Raw genomic sequence first — 16,467 nt, 5'->3', positions numbered from 1 at the left:
AGAACTATCAAATGGAAAATTTGATTGTGCTTAAGTATCTTGATATAAGCTCCACCTGTCCCTATAGTTTGTGCAAGAGGCACAAGATACTGTGCGCAGCCTTCACATGCTTAAAATGTTTAAAGGGCAAAAGATGAGCAAAAGATAGCAGAAGATGGATCAGCTGCAGAAAAACTCTGCTTTGCTGGATGGGTTTATGTGCCTGACTAGGTAACAGCAGATTTGCCGAGGTGACACTGAGTCCTTTTTTGTAGAGTGACAGCAGATTTTGTGCCTGTTTGTGGGGTAATCTGGTGGGATGGCAAATGAACTGGAGCAGTTCAGTAGCAACAGCAGATTATTTTCAGTGCATGACTTGTTTTTTTTCTTCTTCCTTTTCTTTTCTTTTTTTCCTTCCTTTTCCTCTGAAGAAGGTGTATGTTCTACCTTCAGCATCATCTAAGCAACAGACTTCCTCATCTGAGTGCGGTGTTATCATCTGTGGACAGCAGTGATGAAATGGATGTTGATGGTTTGAATGAATCCAGCAGCAAACAAGGTTATAGCCAAGAAACAAAACGCCTGAAGCGTGCTCCTATGCAGGACTTTCTTGGTCCAGAAAAGGAATACAAATTCATTGATCAAGTATTATCAACTTGTAGGGATGCAGACCAAGCCAGGTTTGCTACTGCTTATAGAAAGTGGTTAGTTACTTTTTTAGGTCAGTGAAGGAGGGGTTTAAAGCCTTCAGGGTTCTTCTTTTAGTGCAATATTCTCTTTTCAGACACAAATGCATGTCTTGGTTGCAAGTGTTTTAGCTAACCATGTGTTTCTCACTCCTTTCGATGGTCAGTCCTAAAGTTCATATTCAGAGTAGAAGTCTGTCACTTTATTAAAGAACTAGCGTACCTTTTTAGTAACCAAACACAGTTTGTTCTTTAACCGTTTTAAGAAATCACTCTGTCAGCTTTCTACCATGCCATTTTCTTATTTTATAAATTCTGCATTAAGGTGAACTCTGAATCATTTGGCTTTAAAAAAAAAATGTCTGAAATGCTTTTGAAACAATGTCTGGAAAAGGTACAGGAGAATCTGTCAGTATCAGCTAAACCTGTTTCTAGATTGTTCCTCTTTACTATAGCAGCATCTTGCTAATAACCTTATTGGATTCAGACTGTATTCAGCTATGAGTGCTATTACTTTTTCATTAGCAACCTTTGGTAGAACACCATACTGTAATGTCTCTTTCTTAAGGCTCTGGTAACAGTATTGGAGCCATGCCTTTTACTATTGTAACTGGGTTTTTGTTTGCTTATTAGTTGTCACATGAGTTTGGTAGGAAAGTCTATGAAGTTGAAATCCTGAAAAGTAGATACAGGAATATGTGACAGAAAATAATTCAAACCCACGTTTGCACTGACACAGTCAGAACTATATTTGGAAATATTTTTCTTAGAACAGACTACCTTCATTTCCAACTTGGTATTTATCTATTTATTTTATCTCAACAATCCAGAATTAATGACACTTGATACACATTTTTGAATGTATTATGTACACTACAGAATCTCAGCCTGCTAAATCACACATTGGTAACTTGTTACTTAACAGAGACCACGCAAGTCCAGTTGATGATGGAGTAAAAGTAATTCTTTTGATTGGTCACTGAGACTATATAATTGAGGGGGAAAAAAAAAAAGAGCACAATGGAGCTCTGTCTTCACTTTTGTTTTGCAGACTTTCAATCTTTGGTATTTTTTTCTGTTGACTCTTGCTTAAGAGCACTTCTCCAACCATACATCTCTGTTTACATAACTGTAAATTTTAAGGGAATTTGAAACATATTTCTATTCCAGTGAAATTAAACGTGAATGGTTTATTTTGACATTTCCTTAGAACTTCTCTATATTAAGGGATTTTTTTACACTAATTTAATTGTGCTGGTCCAAAGACCCAGGGGAGAAATATTGTACAACTGTAGACATTTATATAATGGCAACATTGCCTCTGTTCCAAACAGTATAATCACTGAGGGGATTAATTTTTGACCTAGACTCTTCACCAGAATTGCTTTATATTTCTCCTGCCCAAAGTGCCTCCTGACTTCTGAGTTTCAAGCTGCTGTTTCTGTTGGGCAGAGAGAGCAGCAATGAGGGAGAAAAAGAAACAGGTAGCCTGCTCGAAAGGTATAGTTTGGAAAGAAAAAAGGCACTCAAACCATGTGGAATTCCAACAGTTCTAAATAATTTGATGGATGGGCATTACTGTTGTAATTCAAAATGGAAATAGACCACCTCTAGCCTTTGAGAATATGTTCATAACTCATTTCAGGCACAGAGTAGCTAACAGAGACATTTCTAAATGTACAGTTTTGTTTACAGTACTTGGATAAGACTGACCTAAGGTTGAGCATCTCCATGGCACAGCTTTGTCTCAGTGGGCATCCACACCTCTCTCTGTGTAGCTAAGGTGGTGTATTACATGGTCATTTGTTTTGAGGTGCTCTGGGATGTTGTTTTGGTTGATTGCTTTAGTTGCAGAAGAACTGTAATTGATGCATGAAGGTGGTGTGGGAATGGCTTGAGAGGATAATTTCATTGTACGGTGTTGTCTCTATGACCACTGACAAACGGGTGGGTTCAAGTACAAACTGGAGTCTGAACTTAAGAACTTAACTTGAGCAAGAACTTTTACCCACCCTAGAGAACCTGATGTTAATTTTTAGTATGAAAGATACATTTAGGCATGTGCAGTAGCCTAGGTCAGCTTTGTTAACAGTATCCCACCCATTAATGATTAGTATGAACCTGGAAAGTGTGAAGTCAGCTGGTAATGTATTAAGGATCATGGTTCTTGATCCTAGATTACCTAAGACATTTAGTAATGCAGTTGTGTGTTCTGTCTACCTTGGCAAAAATTACCTATTCATGAGAAAAAAATTGGTGGCAGGAGCAGACTGGGAAGTGGGAGCATGGTAAGAAATGTTTCTTGAGCTGTGGAAAGGAGAAGATGCTCTCTTCTTGCACTAGAATGATTGAGGTTTTTACAGTGAAAGATTTATACTAGAATCTGTCTTGAAACCCATTATCTATTTCTTCCAGACTATAATCTGGAGTCTCAGTTGGCTTTTAGAGCTATGTCGTGGAAGTACTGTGCTATTGAATTTGACAGTCATTCCATCATAAACACTTAAGATCAAACAGCAGCCCTCATATGTACGTGTGCAGTTCTTATTGATGTCAGCATGAGTTACGTGTGCTTGGAGGAAGACGATACTTGTTCCTATGTAACTGAAGAATGTTACATAGTATTTTCATACTTGGAAAATGTTCTGAGAGCTCTGATTAGAGATGGTGCTGAAATTTTTACTACTTTTACAAAACACTGATGGCTGTAGTATGACTTTTAGGTGTAGGGTTTTAAAGCCTACACCTGATTAAATACTACCCCTCGCCTTTTTTTACTTTAATCCAGCGAGAGCAGTCACATTTAGAAATGTTTGCAGACCTGACTCTGCCATACAGAAAACTAAACATTAAAAGTTAAATTGAAACAAGTCATATCTTCCCTTTTGAAAGAAATGCAAACAACAAGCTGTCAAAATCAAGCTTTAAGTTTTTCATGGTAACAAGATAAATTATATGAAAGAAGAAAATACATAACTAAATTACTTGAAGCTGTCAATGTCCTGAAGCCTCTTACATGGAATGACTGAAGAGATACAGCAAATTGCATTAAGCTCACAAATGCGTGATGCTCTGGAACTATGATCTTTGGAACATACCTGTCTAACCATTTAGAATTAACTGCAGAGTCATTTGGTCATTTCTCGTTCAGGGGGAAGTTTCCCCTGCCTCAACCCTTTATGTTCAACTAGTCTGTCAATGTCCAAGGAAAGACTAGACCAATGCATCCAACTGGCCTGTCACAGCTCGCTGCAGAGACTCTGCAGGGTGTTTAGACTGGAGGGTGATTAGACTGTCCCAGTCAGGGATTTATGGTGACAGATACACTAGTCAAATCAATTATTCAAGTTGCCGGAAACTCACACAAAACAGATCTCAGCTGAGAGCCTTTATATTATACAGATTTGTGACAGATTAAGGTTCAAGATTGTCATTGATAGTACACTGACTGCAAGAACAACTGTGAAATAGTATACGCACAAAATCTAATAATAAAAGCCAGCTGAAGTTAATCATTAAGCACGCATAGAGTATAGTTCTTACCTGATAGGTGTCCCTATGAGGGAGAAGACAGGTTTGGCCTCTCACCCAATCCCAGCAGTTATGATGGAGTCTTCCCTAATTTCTCCCCTTCCTAACTTACTTTCCTATTATTTCTTTACTTCCAGGTGAAGCTTGGGTGACTAGTCATACATGCTTTTGTTACTGATAGGTGTAAAATTCTCTCGCTTTACCTTTAAAGGTACAATCAAATAAAAAAAATAGAGCGCATGCTTAGTTGAGGGGTGGTCGTGCCTTGGAGGCTTACCTTGAGATGGAGGTATGCTTTGGTATTATAATGAGTAAAGTTCATCCAAGGAAAGCAATTTCACCACACTTACTGGCTCAATAGCAGACATCTTCCCTTCCCTTCCTTCCTTGACAGCTACTGTGCAGTTTATCAGTACGTGGTACCATAAAGTTCCCCTTCCTGCAGGGAGTACAACAGGGCCTAGCCAAGGTGTCTTCACTCTGCCCGACCACCCCTGCTCCCACCCAGTTCCTCGTAGCATGTGCTAAGGTTGCAGGTTGTGTTGCCTGGGGAACTACTGGGGAGTAGATTCCCTGCGTACCAACTGCATTCCATCCTGGAAGTAGCAGCTGCAGTTTTATCCTAAAATTTCTTTAATGTTACAATATAACTTTAGTCATTTTTCCACAGGGCATTACTTGCAAAAAAGATAAGTGGTTTCAGACCATTGGTAGTTAACATTCCTAAAGGTTACTGAGTATAGCTACTCTAAGTAATGTATTTCAGTTGTTTTGTTTTTCAGAGGTCAGAGAATTAGAATGTAGTTAATGAACATTCTTGTGGAGAAAATGTCCAGCAGAAGCCACAGAATACAAAGCTCTCGCTCTGAAGTTCCTTCAAATGTAAACCCCAAACTTTGTACATCTGTAAATGTCTTCATATAAAGTTCAGCATCTTTACTGATTTTTATCTTGTGCAGCAGTAGGTCTCACTTGAATTGATGCAAATTCTTTTTGTTCACCAGATTAGTCTTTGTAGAATTTATTTGTGCTAGAAACAAAGGGGTTTGAGGAACAAATGTAATTTGAAACTACAGAAATGAGAAGGAATCGCATTTTTAAGGCATTGAATTCTCTTCTGCTAAATACATTAACTGTTATTTCCCTGGCATTTGGTTTATCTTCTGTGCTAACAGTCACTGGAGCAACACATGCAGAATTAAGGATAGCTACAATAACAAAATTGTATAAAGTTGTTATTGGAACGCATTGCTATAGCTGCTCTGGTTAGTATTAATCTATTCATGCCTGCATATTAGTGTTTTGTTGACTTCTTACATATTCTTTATACAGTCAAATCCTTGTGTCATTTAAATAATGGGAAACATAAGTTGTCGATTTACACTGTTTGATTAATAACCTTATATAGAACTTATTTTAAGACAATTAAGTAAAGTGGTAACATAGTGAGAAAGCTTAGGTTCTGTCTTGCAATCAAAATTTCTGGCATTTCCAGTTTTGTGTTAGTGCTGCTTAGTTAGAATGTGTAGCTAGTGTTTATGGACAGGAGTGGGTTTTTTTCCCTAAGTAGATAATGAATGAATTTTTGAAACAGTACTGTATAATATTGATGAGCAGAAACAAAGGGGTTTGGAAAGGCTTGTCTACATAGCCAGACTAAACAAGCTTGCTTTTTCACAATAACATATAATACAACAAACAAAATGTGACTACCAGAGAATAATTGAAGTGGTGAGTTTTCAGAGACTTGATTGAATTTTTGGATGAGGTTGTTTGCTTAGTTTTGTTTTGCCTTCTGTGTGGGAAGAATGTTGCTTAGGGTTTTTTTAATTTAGTAGGAAGTGAACCATTGTACTTAACAGTGTGGGGGGAAAAGAAGCCCACAACTCCTAAGTTGTATCTTCTAGAGCAATTTTGAAAAAAGAAGCAGTGAAGTGAAATGTAGATGTGACTTTTAAATGCATGTTTGTCCTGTATTCATTTGGTGATGAGATGTCTTTACAATTAGATCTTACTGTTTATTAATGTCAGATACAAAGGAAAGAGGGTAACTCACCTATTCGCAAATGCACTTAACATTCAAATAAGTTCCAAAGGGAGTTCAGTACCCCTGTCTTAAGATAATTTTCATTCTTTTTTCTCCCATGTGCTCAAAGGTGTGTTTTCTTCCCAACCTCTCCTCTGTTCTTCCAACCAGCAAAGAAGAATGTAGCAAAGCATTGGTGAGGTGGCCTCATTTCATGTTTAGATAACTCTGACTACCTCCCAAAAAGTGCTCTGACTGATGTCCTTCAGTGGAGTTAGTCAGGCTCATTATTTTCAGAACCTCATACTAGGCCTACATCCTCTTTCAGAGGTGAAAAGCAAGAGCTTTATCTATGAAGCCATCTAGTTTCCCCAGAAGACTTTAAAGAGGAAAAGAAAAAAAAATCTTGTAGTTAAAGTTGGGAAAGCTACAATCAGCATAAACTTTTATTAGTCTTTTCCGCTGAAGAAGCAATGTACTGCTGAAAAATGGAGGAAATATGTGCTTCCAAGAAATTCCTTGTAGACAGTTTATGCTTTTGAATTATAGACCTGACACTTTCTAATGGCTTTTACTTAGTGTGTAATGTTACTTCTCAGGGCATAGTCTATTGTAGTGAATTAGGGTACATTTTTACAGTTTAAAATTATTGATTTAAGCAAAAAGGGAAACATAATAACTGGATTTAATTTTTTTTGTCTAGCATAGTGTTTTGTATCTATCCACATGCTAATACTGTACCTAATGATTCACAGTAGACCTTACTATTTCATCTGTATCATAGTGTTATTCTGTATCTTAAATTGCTGTTGCAGTCTTACAGGAAGCTCCTGACAGTTGCTGGGTTTCTTCCCTGAGTTCCCTAGTACTATTCAACAGGAATTATTCAGTACCTCACAAAAACGTGTGTTGTAATGACGGGGAAGCTTTTTACAGTATCTGTGTAGATGCACTATGTATCTTAAATTTCTTTTTTTTTTAAGTAATGTTAGGAGTCTGAATGCTAGAATTGCAAAAGCTTTTAGTTGTTGATAGCTGGCAGACACTTAAAGTACGATGCGGCTATTCTGAAGAGCAGAACTCTTGACTGAAGTCTAGTTTATTAAGCATCTTTATCTGCACCATTTGGAACCTGCTGTTAATCCTACTGTATAGATGAGGATGGGGATAACCCACAGTGAGGTGTGTATTTTCACAGGACACCTTCTGAATATAATTATGGTGAAACAAAGAACGTTTTGTGGATGACGTACTCCTGTACATTTGTTGTGAATAAAGTTATAAAATTGGAATGTCATTAATACAGTAAGATCTCCTGAATGGCTGCATAGAATGAGTAGATAGATGTTTTGGGGTTTTTTAATGCAGTATTGCCTGTTATTGAAAAATTACATAAATTAGAAAAAAAACTTGCTTTTACAAGACAAGATGTATTTGTACTTACTGTGTCCATTCCCTTTTGTCCCAGTTTTTCTTTTTTGAAGTGGCTACATTTAAAACTGGGTAGTCATCTTGAAAAGTGTACTTGGGAATGTCATCTTTAATTTCATGTAATAGAAATAGTAGATGTCTTAAATGGTTTTAAGTAGCATTGAGGTCCAAGGTAGTGAGCCATTAAACGCTAATTTTTTAAGACCATTATATCCATCAAAGTACTATTCTGTGTAGGGCAAAATGTGTATTTTGTCAAGATACATGAAAAAAAAAAGTTCTCACAGTTTTCATATTAGGGGGAGGTACAGCTGGCTTAAAATATAATTTTTTAAATATTTTTAATATTTTTTCTATGAAAACTTCTCAGATCCACAGTTGTGACCATTGTAAATTTTATGTAGATTTCCAATGCAGATAAATGAGAAATGGTAGATTTTGTAGCAGAAAGAATAAAATGATGACATGACAGTAAGACACTGGAAAGTAATTTGATAAATGAGCAGTGTTCTACAGGATAGTGAACACAAAGCATTAAGTTTGCTCTTCACTTGTTGTACTTTGTCATAGGATTAATTCCTTTCAGAGGGGGTTCTTTTTTTTTTTTTTTGTCATCAGTAGAGAGCTTATCTGTGAATAAATCATCTATACTTATTTTCCCACAGTAAGTGTGCATATATGTGTGGGTGGATTGTTGGGCAGCAGAACTATATGTAATGTCCTGTGGAAAAGGTGAATCCTCCATGTACAGCTGTTTATTTATAACACTGGTGGTCTGCAAACAGAACTCTTCCATGGCAGACATGTATGAAGTCTGAATCTGGCAGGGTTGTTGCCAGCATCAGGGTTTCTGCTGGAAACAGCAAGATCTCTTGCTTCCCTGGTTGGTCTGGCTTACTTTCATGATACTTGGGCTAATATGTGCATACACAAACCAAATTACTAGTGGCGGGCTTTATTCCAAGTGCCTGTAGAGAGTGTTTGACATGGTGAAAGGGTTTGTAAGATCTTGCAAGGTGGGAGAACTGGGAAGCGCTCAGCCAGTGTCCTACCTGGAGGTTACCTTCCAGGAGTCCTGCAGAAAGGAACAGACAGGCATATTTTGGATTAAGTGCTTTATCATCACAGTGTTCTGTAAGCGGGCCTGTTCCTGGTGTGTGAACTGGCACCGTACACCTAGTCAAGGTATTTCTGTCTTTTGATTCTCCTTTGTGTAAAGAAGGGCACTAGGTGGTAATCCACAAAAGCTACCTCTCTCAATACAGAGTGAAACAGTTTGTAAACAAATGTTCAAAGTGTATAACTACCTTTGGTAGCACTTAATTATCACTGATTCTTAGAAGCCTCGTCTCCATTTAAAGGTACACCATTCTTTTTTTTTTCACCCGGCATGTTCTGTGGGGAGGGGTATTTGTTAGTAAGGGCCCTTCTTTGCTCGAGGGTGAATCTTTTAGTATGCTAATTAGAATAGTTCACATATAGGACCACAAGTTTTCTGATTGGTCTCATTAATCATTTGGTTCTCCTTAAGCTTATCTTGTTCTGGCCCAGCTTGACATATTTATGGTGTCTGTTCCTTTTCCCAAGACCGTGTTTTGTTAACGTTATACGGTTTGTAACATCCTCTTGTTTTTCTAATTCTTTCTAGTTTTTCATTAATAGATATTTACATGTTTTTCTAAATTTCAAGTTAAAAAGCACACTGGCCTCATTAATCACGTACCTGGGAGCCAGTCAACTACAACAGGAGACAGGACAAAGTATGTCAAGACACAGACTAGCAACTAAAATTGGTATTTGAATACAAACAACAAGTAGTCTTTTTGGTACTTTATTTTCAATATTTTTCTCAAGTTCTTTTTATAAAAATTAATCACATAAAAAAATATTTTCAAAGTTACTCATAATTTTGGATGCCTTCTGATTTTGAATTACTATATTTCAGAGCACTCCTTAAAGGGCTCAATTTTATTGGAAAATGCCAGCACCTTTCCTCTCTCTTCCTAGACAGTGTGATTCATTCCAGATGTTCTAAAATGAGCACCTAAAATCACAGGGCATTACTGAAAGTACTGCTCATAATCTTAAATACAAAACTTAAAAAAGCAAATATGTTCTGCTCATACAGTTTGATTGTTTGGTTTTGGGTTTTTGTTTATTGGGTTTTTTTTTCCTCTTACTAGCTGCTGCAACTGAAGGTAGAAAGAACATGTAAGGAAGTCCTGAGCTGATATGTACAATCTTGGTTTACTTAATTTGGGGTTTCATTAAATTGCAAAGCTTAGTATGAGAAATAGACCCTCCCGAGTCCTTGTATAGAAGTAATTTGCAGGATCTGGTTGTTGATTTGTTTTGAATCTGCTTGATTTTTAAGTCTTGAACAGAATTCCTATTGACTTCACTGACATAGGATCATGCTGTGGAGAGGATATCAGCCACTACATGGTAGCTTTGACATATTTAGTGTGATGGATTGTGTCTCTCACAAATGGCCATATTTATGGCTTCAAGGATAAAAGCAGAATAGTGTCTATTTATTAGCACTGTGGTTGGGGATAAACTCTTAAGGCTGTAGAATATTACAGGTTTAAAAGGGCAGCTAGAGAAAAATTTGGGTACTGTGGGGTATCAATAGCTAAGAAAGCTTCCTAGCTACCCCGCCTTCCTGCCCCTTCCCCCCCCTCCCCCATTTAGCTTTTAAGTGCCATGTGATAATTGATGCAATATCAAAGGGAGAAAGTCTTAATAGTGAATAGCTTAGATGTTGCTGTTCTCCAGAAGTGCTATACACATTTATTGGTGTAACAATAAGCTGCACGTTAGTCACCCTGTCATCTCACAAATGCTTATAACTAGGCAACAGGTAATTTCCTTTTTAAAATGCATCTACTTAATGTTGATTTGATATGTTCTACAATTACTTGTTGTTAATCTAGTACTGGGCAATTTTCTCCAAACCTTTAATCAATCTTCAGTGGAACCTAGCCAAGTATAGATTTTTGTGATTATAAAACTAGGTTTATTGTGAAGGGAAGTTGAAATTCCACCATGTAAAATACTCAGTTTTCTCATGTTGAATTAGAAACATAGGAGGGCATCCTAGCGCTGCTTTCCAGTTGTGCACACTTGAGTTTTACCTTGTTTTATCTTATTTTGTATTGCATGTTAATTAAATTTTTACATATCCTAGTAGTACAAAATAAAATGGGAAAAAAAAAAAAAAAAAAGAAAAAGAGCACCCCTACAGTCCTAACTATTCTATGCAGATGTCTTCCAAAATTTACAGGTACTATTTTAGTGGTGGTTGGTAAATAGATTGGTTTTTTTCACATATTTATCAGCAGACTTGTTTTTATATGTATTAGTGACAGAATGGACTAAGCACAGCTGTAAGTTATTGTATTTCTGTAGAAAATGGAACATAGTGTAAAATCATTTTGTTAAATGTTGGCAATTTTTAAATAAACTTTTCATCTCCTAAAAAAGTCCTTGTTTTCTGTGACAACAATCCTGGACTCCAATTTCGTTGTTTATTAACAGATATCCTTCCTAATTCTTGCTAATCTCTTCTCAGTGTTAATCTTTTAACAGGAACTGTGTCTCCTATTGTGAATTTAGTTGATGGCAGCAGACTTATTTTCTATCTATTTAAACATTGGCAGTTACGCATTCCTATATCTTTTGTTCAAGCTTGGTTTATAAAAGGATGGTGATGAGCAGTGAGATCTCTTTCTAGCAATAGACAGCTGGCTGTACTGTATAGTGTTGGAGAACTTGGGCCACTGAATGATGCTTATGTTTTGGTAACTTTTAGGTTTTAGCGTGATGTTCAGTGACGTGATTGCCTTTCTTAAAATCTGGAATCAACTGAAATAGCTTATGCCAGTCTTTCCAGGGTCTGTACAATTTCAGTACTGTTACAGTTGAAGGTAAACATTTCACAGATCTTAGAGGCAAGTAACTGCCATCTTATATTCAAAAAACATCCTTTATTTGATTCACATTAAAGTCTGAGATAATATAGAAGCATGGTACTTTGATCCCAGTTGATTGCCTTTAGAACATAAATTTTGCTGTATAAATTTTATGAAACTACCTGAAGAAGCAGCCTAATCTGAACTGGATGAAAAGATGGTGGAGGTATGCTCATTTTTTTTGTAAACTTTCTAATTATGCAAATATATATGCATTAACACCTGGATCCACAGTGTCAAGGTTTTAGATCTGCAGTTAAGTTCTTTAAATAACATTCTACTTCATGGATAGTTTTGTGCTTTCAGGTATCAAAAATTGTTCATTGTTTATTCAAAACTGTCTGACTTGTTAAGGTGTCTTTCACAGACTCGAGTTAATGCTGCAGTAGATTTGCTTCCAGCCCTTTTATATCAGAATAATTAATAGCTCTTTAAATAGCTTTAATTCCAGGCTGTAATACAAATAATTCTGAGATTCACACAACTTAAATTTAATAATTTAATAAATTATTAAATATGAATCTAAAAGATATTGAATTAGTGACAGAATGTGTGGTTGGGCTTGCGTTTTTTAATCATAGAAATGGCTATGTTAGAATATTTCAATGTAACTGCACATAAAAATTCTTCAAATAAAGTTAGATGGTTGTGTGTTTTACAGGGCATGACTGGAATCATAGGTCAAATAATTCTGAAGTTGATTTAAATGTTTCTTAGATTGTCTTGTCATCCTGATGTTGCTGCCTAAACTCCCGAATTAACAAATTCTGATACAGTTAAATCAAGAATGTGCATAGCTTAGGTCAAGATGACCCACCCTCTCAAGTCATCAGACCTGACGAGTGAAAGGACATCTAACCATGGGGGTCAACCTGGGGAAACAAAGAACAGATAATGGTGAGAACACTGTTAGGTAAATTATTCAGGAAGAAGCCTCCAAGTGAGGAAGTTGTGGCTGCAAAAGGGGAGACAAACTGATAAAGTAATTGTGATAATGGGAGATGGCGACCTCCGGCTCAAATGGTGCTCGCCCCGCCCCTGAAAAAGGGCAGACCCCCGCTTGGGGAGCACACATGGTAAAAACCTTCAGCTGGTAAAAACCTTCAGCCGTGCTGTCTGAGGATGTCTGCTAATTGGCGTTAGAAGCAAGAAACTTGTAACCAACCCTGTGTGTGTGAACGGAAATGATATGTAACACACCGTGAATGTGCAAGTGCTCTGCTGTGCATGGGTACCCTCGAGCACCTTGGTGAGCACGCTTGGAGGAAACATTCCCCCGTGCTCCCAGCACTGCAATAAACCAATGTTGGCTTTATAAACTATCGTTTGGTTTGAAGAGTTTTCCTGGTTACCATTTTCGGCAACAGCCCTACTGATTTGTTTGCAGCTCTGATAAATCTTCCTGGCTAAAAACGAGGCCATGTCTCTGTGTATGCACGTTTAGCTGTATGGGACACTAACCTGAAGTGACACTAGAGAACTGGGATGCCTTGTAGTTTTACTTTGGTTGATGGGTGTACGTGTTTCATTAAAGATGTATGCTTTTAGCTTTAGGGTGGATAATGATGATAAATGGCAGGGCTGATATTTCTGTTCCTGGCTTCTATTTGACTCCACCTGGTGATCACTGATTGCCGTGGAAACCACTAAGTGCACCTTCAGTAATGTCACTTTTCCCAGTCCGATGGAGGTTCCAGGCACACTAACACCTCTGTTCAAACAGGCAAGCTCATGTGGAGAAAGCAAGACAGACCTTTGAAACCCCATGGGTTCTGCAGCTATAAATCTATGTTCCACCTTGTCCTTTGAGATGGAAATCACCAACAGATGTTACTTTGGCAAAAGAAATAGTGATACTACTACAGGGCCCATCAGAGCTGAGAATATATGCAACTGAAATAATAATAAAAAAAAAGCTGTCCCACAATAAAATAGAAAACTTCCATTGCAAATGCTCCACTTCAGCTGTGGAAACGATTGCCCTCAAACTGCTATCTTCCTCCCTTACTCGCTGGTTTTGTAGCTTGTCAGCATGTCTGCATGTCAGATACAACTCATGGAGATAATTGTAAGACTTAGCCAAATGACAAAACCACTTCTTATGCTTTTTTTTCGTACTACACGCCATTGACTTCCTTCTCTCTGCTGAGGTATTTCTTGACATAACACTTCCACTTCCTTTCTCCTTTTACATCTTTACCAGATACTGCAGAAGAGTAATTCTCAAAGGTGCTTCAAGTGTTCTGTTACAAAGTAAGCAGTGAGTACATGGCTTGCCTTTCAAAGGTGTAGCAACCCCTAACAGACTGCAGGGTAACAGCCCGGTGCTCATGTCTCTGAAAAACCAGACAATGCCACCACTACCTGCTGGCATCCAGCAAAAGAAGTTCTAGAGGTCTTCATATACTTATCAGTAGCTGGGAAATGTTTATATTCATTGGAATTGGAAAACAGTGGAAGATTTGAAGCCCTGTACTAGAGAACAAATAAATATTATGAAGTGCAAGTAGAAGAGAATGACCATCTAAACATACCACATTTTTCATTTGTTTTCTTATGTGGTGTTAGTTCATTATTTTACACATGTACCTAATGAAAAACATGGTGTTACCAAAAATGGTAACCAGGAAAACTCTCCGAACCAAATGATAGTTTATAAAGCCAACATTGGTTTATCCCTCAAGCGTGCTCACCAAGGTGCTCGAGGGTACACATGCACAGCAGAGCACTTGCACATTCACAGTGTATTACATACTCATTTCCGTTCACACACACAGGGTTGGTTACAAGTTTCTTGCTTCTAACGCCAATTAGCAGACATCCTCAGACAGCACGGCTGAAGGTTTTTACCAGCTGCACGTGCTCCCCAAGCAGGGGTTTGCCCTCTTTTGGGGAGGCTGTTTGAGTTGGAGGTCACCATCTCCCACTAGCACAATTACCTTTGTCTTACTTCCAGCTAATTTTCTGGGGGTTGCAACACCTTACCAATTTGTCTCCTCTCACGGGCAGAACTTCCTCACATGGAGGCATCTCTCTGCATGATTTGGAGAACGGTGTTCTTACCATTATCTGTTCTTTGTTTCTTCTTTGGTTAGAAGTCCTTTCACTCATCGGTTTTGATGACTTGAGAGGGTGGATCGGTGTGACCTAAACTTTGTGTACATACTTGTTTAACATATAGTCAATACAGGAGTTTAGGCAACAGAGCCATGAAAATTTTGTAGCCACTGACAATCCGTTGACCTTAATTTCTATACTGGTTGGGATGACTTCACTACCGAAGGGCAATATGGCTTTTTTCTGACGTAAATGGAAAGGGGAACCTTCCTCTCCATGCATAACTGCTGTCTTTACAATGTACTCTCTGGCCCCGTTTTGCAGGTGACTGGCCCCTTTTGCGCTCCTTGCTGTCTGCAACTACTTTTTTCCTCCCTGTCCCCATTCCTGCACATTCCTTCGTCAGTCTGCACAGCTTCACTGACCCGCTAGGGTTTGCATTTAATCAGTTGCAACTTTCTGATTTACCTGTGGTTTCTTAATAACCCATCTGTTAGTATGACTGATGAGATCTTTCTTGCCTTTGTTTCTGTTAGTTCATCTGTTGGGTTTGTGTCTCTCTGTGTTCTTGTTTATGGCTTCCCCTTTTACTTATTATTGCCTTTGGTATTAAAAAGGCCCTTGACCAGATACCCTTAAGGGAGCAGAGGCTCTCTCCTGCATACCCTTGCACAAATATGTTTGCCTGTTTTCAAGGAAGTTGAAAGTCTTGCTTCAGTGTAGTTTATCATACCCTGTGACAACTTTATTCTTTACTATCTGAAGCCTTTTTCAGTTTGACTGGAAATGTAAAAGCTTGAAAAAGCCTTGAAAAAATAGATTGATTGGTTTCAGCAAACACAGCCTATTCAGTTTAGCGGTGCTTGACTTCAGCTAATACAGAAACAAAATACTATTCCAGCTGCTCCATCTGTGACTGCACCATCTTACATGCAGGGAAAACTGCAGCTGCTCTCATTGAGGAACTGGAGAGGAGAGTGTGTGTCAGAGGTGAGAAGTAGTTTCTTATGGGCTAGGATGGAGATGGAAGGGGAACAATATGAAATATAAATAGATCAATTCCTTTTCTGTCTTACAAGATTTGGGGTTTTCTCAGACAGCAGTGGGTCTTCAATTACAAAAGCCTAAAACTTGTGTGGGAGAGAACATACCTGCATTAACGAAGTGCATGCCACTTAGTTGAAAATGGTGATGCAAACTTACAATGCTTATTGGTGCACAGCAGGGCAAAGCTGCCTGCACTGAGTCATATTTAAGAACTGAAAAATGAACTGGGGTAATACTAATTCTTTTCTATCCTTGCTAACAGTACTAGCAAGTACTGCAGACTTAACCAGCACATGGGTGAAACTGTCAGATCACTTGTGGGAGCTAGTAGAAGGTGGCACAGGAACAACCTGTTGATAACTTTGGACGTTGACGAGAGAAGAAGGAAGGTACGTATCTCCGTCCCTTTCTTAGAGGTTTCTATAAGGGAAGCAGAAATATAAAACATATTTTCTCTTAAATCTGGAGGACAAAGGAGGGGATGAGGTGAAGCCTGCTGAATTATTTAGCTCTTTGTGTCACACTGATTGTAAGACAGGATCGCTACCCCAAAGGAGACTTAATCATGCAGCATGAGAGACCTGCTGTACCACTGCAGGGAGCAGGCCAATGGACCTGCTGCTCAGAAGATCTCAAGCCTGATCTGTCCTTTTTGTGAAGGGTAAAAGCTACTTTACACTGAGTGTTTCTGGGAATGCGGCGATGTCAGTGAAGTTGAACCTTCCTTACACCACCC

At 38.2% G+C, this 16,467-nt stretch overlaps 1 protein-coding gene across 1 annotated transcript in view; it reads left to right on the top strand.

The window, feature by feature from the left end:
- The window catches only part of PTAR1 (protein prenyltransferase alpha subunit repeat containing 1), a 38,528-nt gene extending 27,390 nt beyond the window's left edge, over window positions 1-11,138 (top strand). The window contains exon 7 of the mRNA XM_055790637.1: window positions 411-11,138. Coding sequence (XP_055646612.1) covers window positions 411-708 — 298 coding nt within the window. The 3' untranslated portion in view covers window positions 709-11,138. The remainder of the gene's footprint in view (window positions 1-410) is intronic.
- Window positions 11,139-16,467: the final 5,329 nt, after the last annotated feature.

This window comes from Falco peregrinus, chromosome Z (assembly GCF_023634155.1).
Source record: "Falco peregrinus isolate bFalPer1 chromosome Z, bFalPer1.pri, whole genome shotgun sequence".
NCBI classification, from domain to species: Eukaryota; Metazoa; Chordata; class Aves; order Falconiformes; family Falconidae; genus Falco; species Falco peregrinus.
This window is presented reverse-complemented; position numbering and strand designations above follow the sequence as displayed.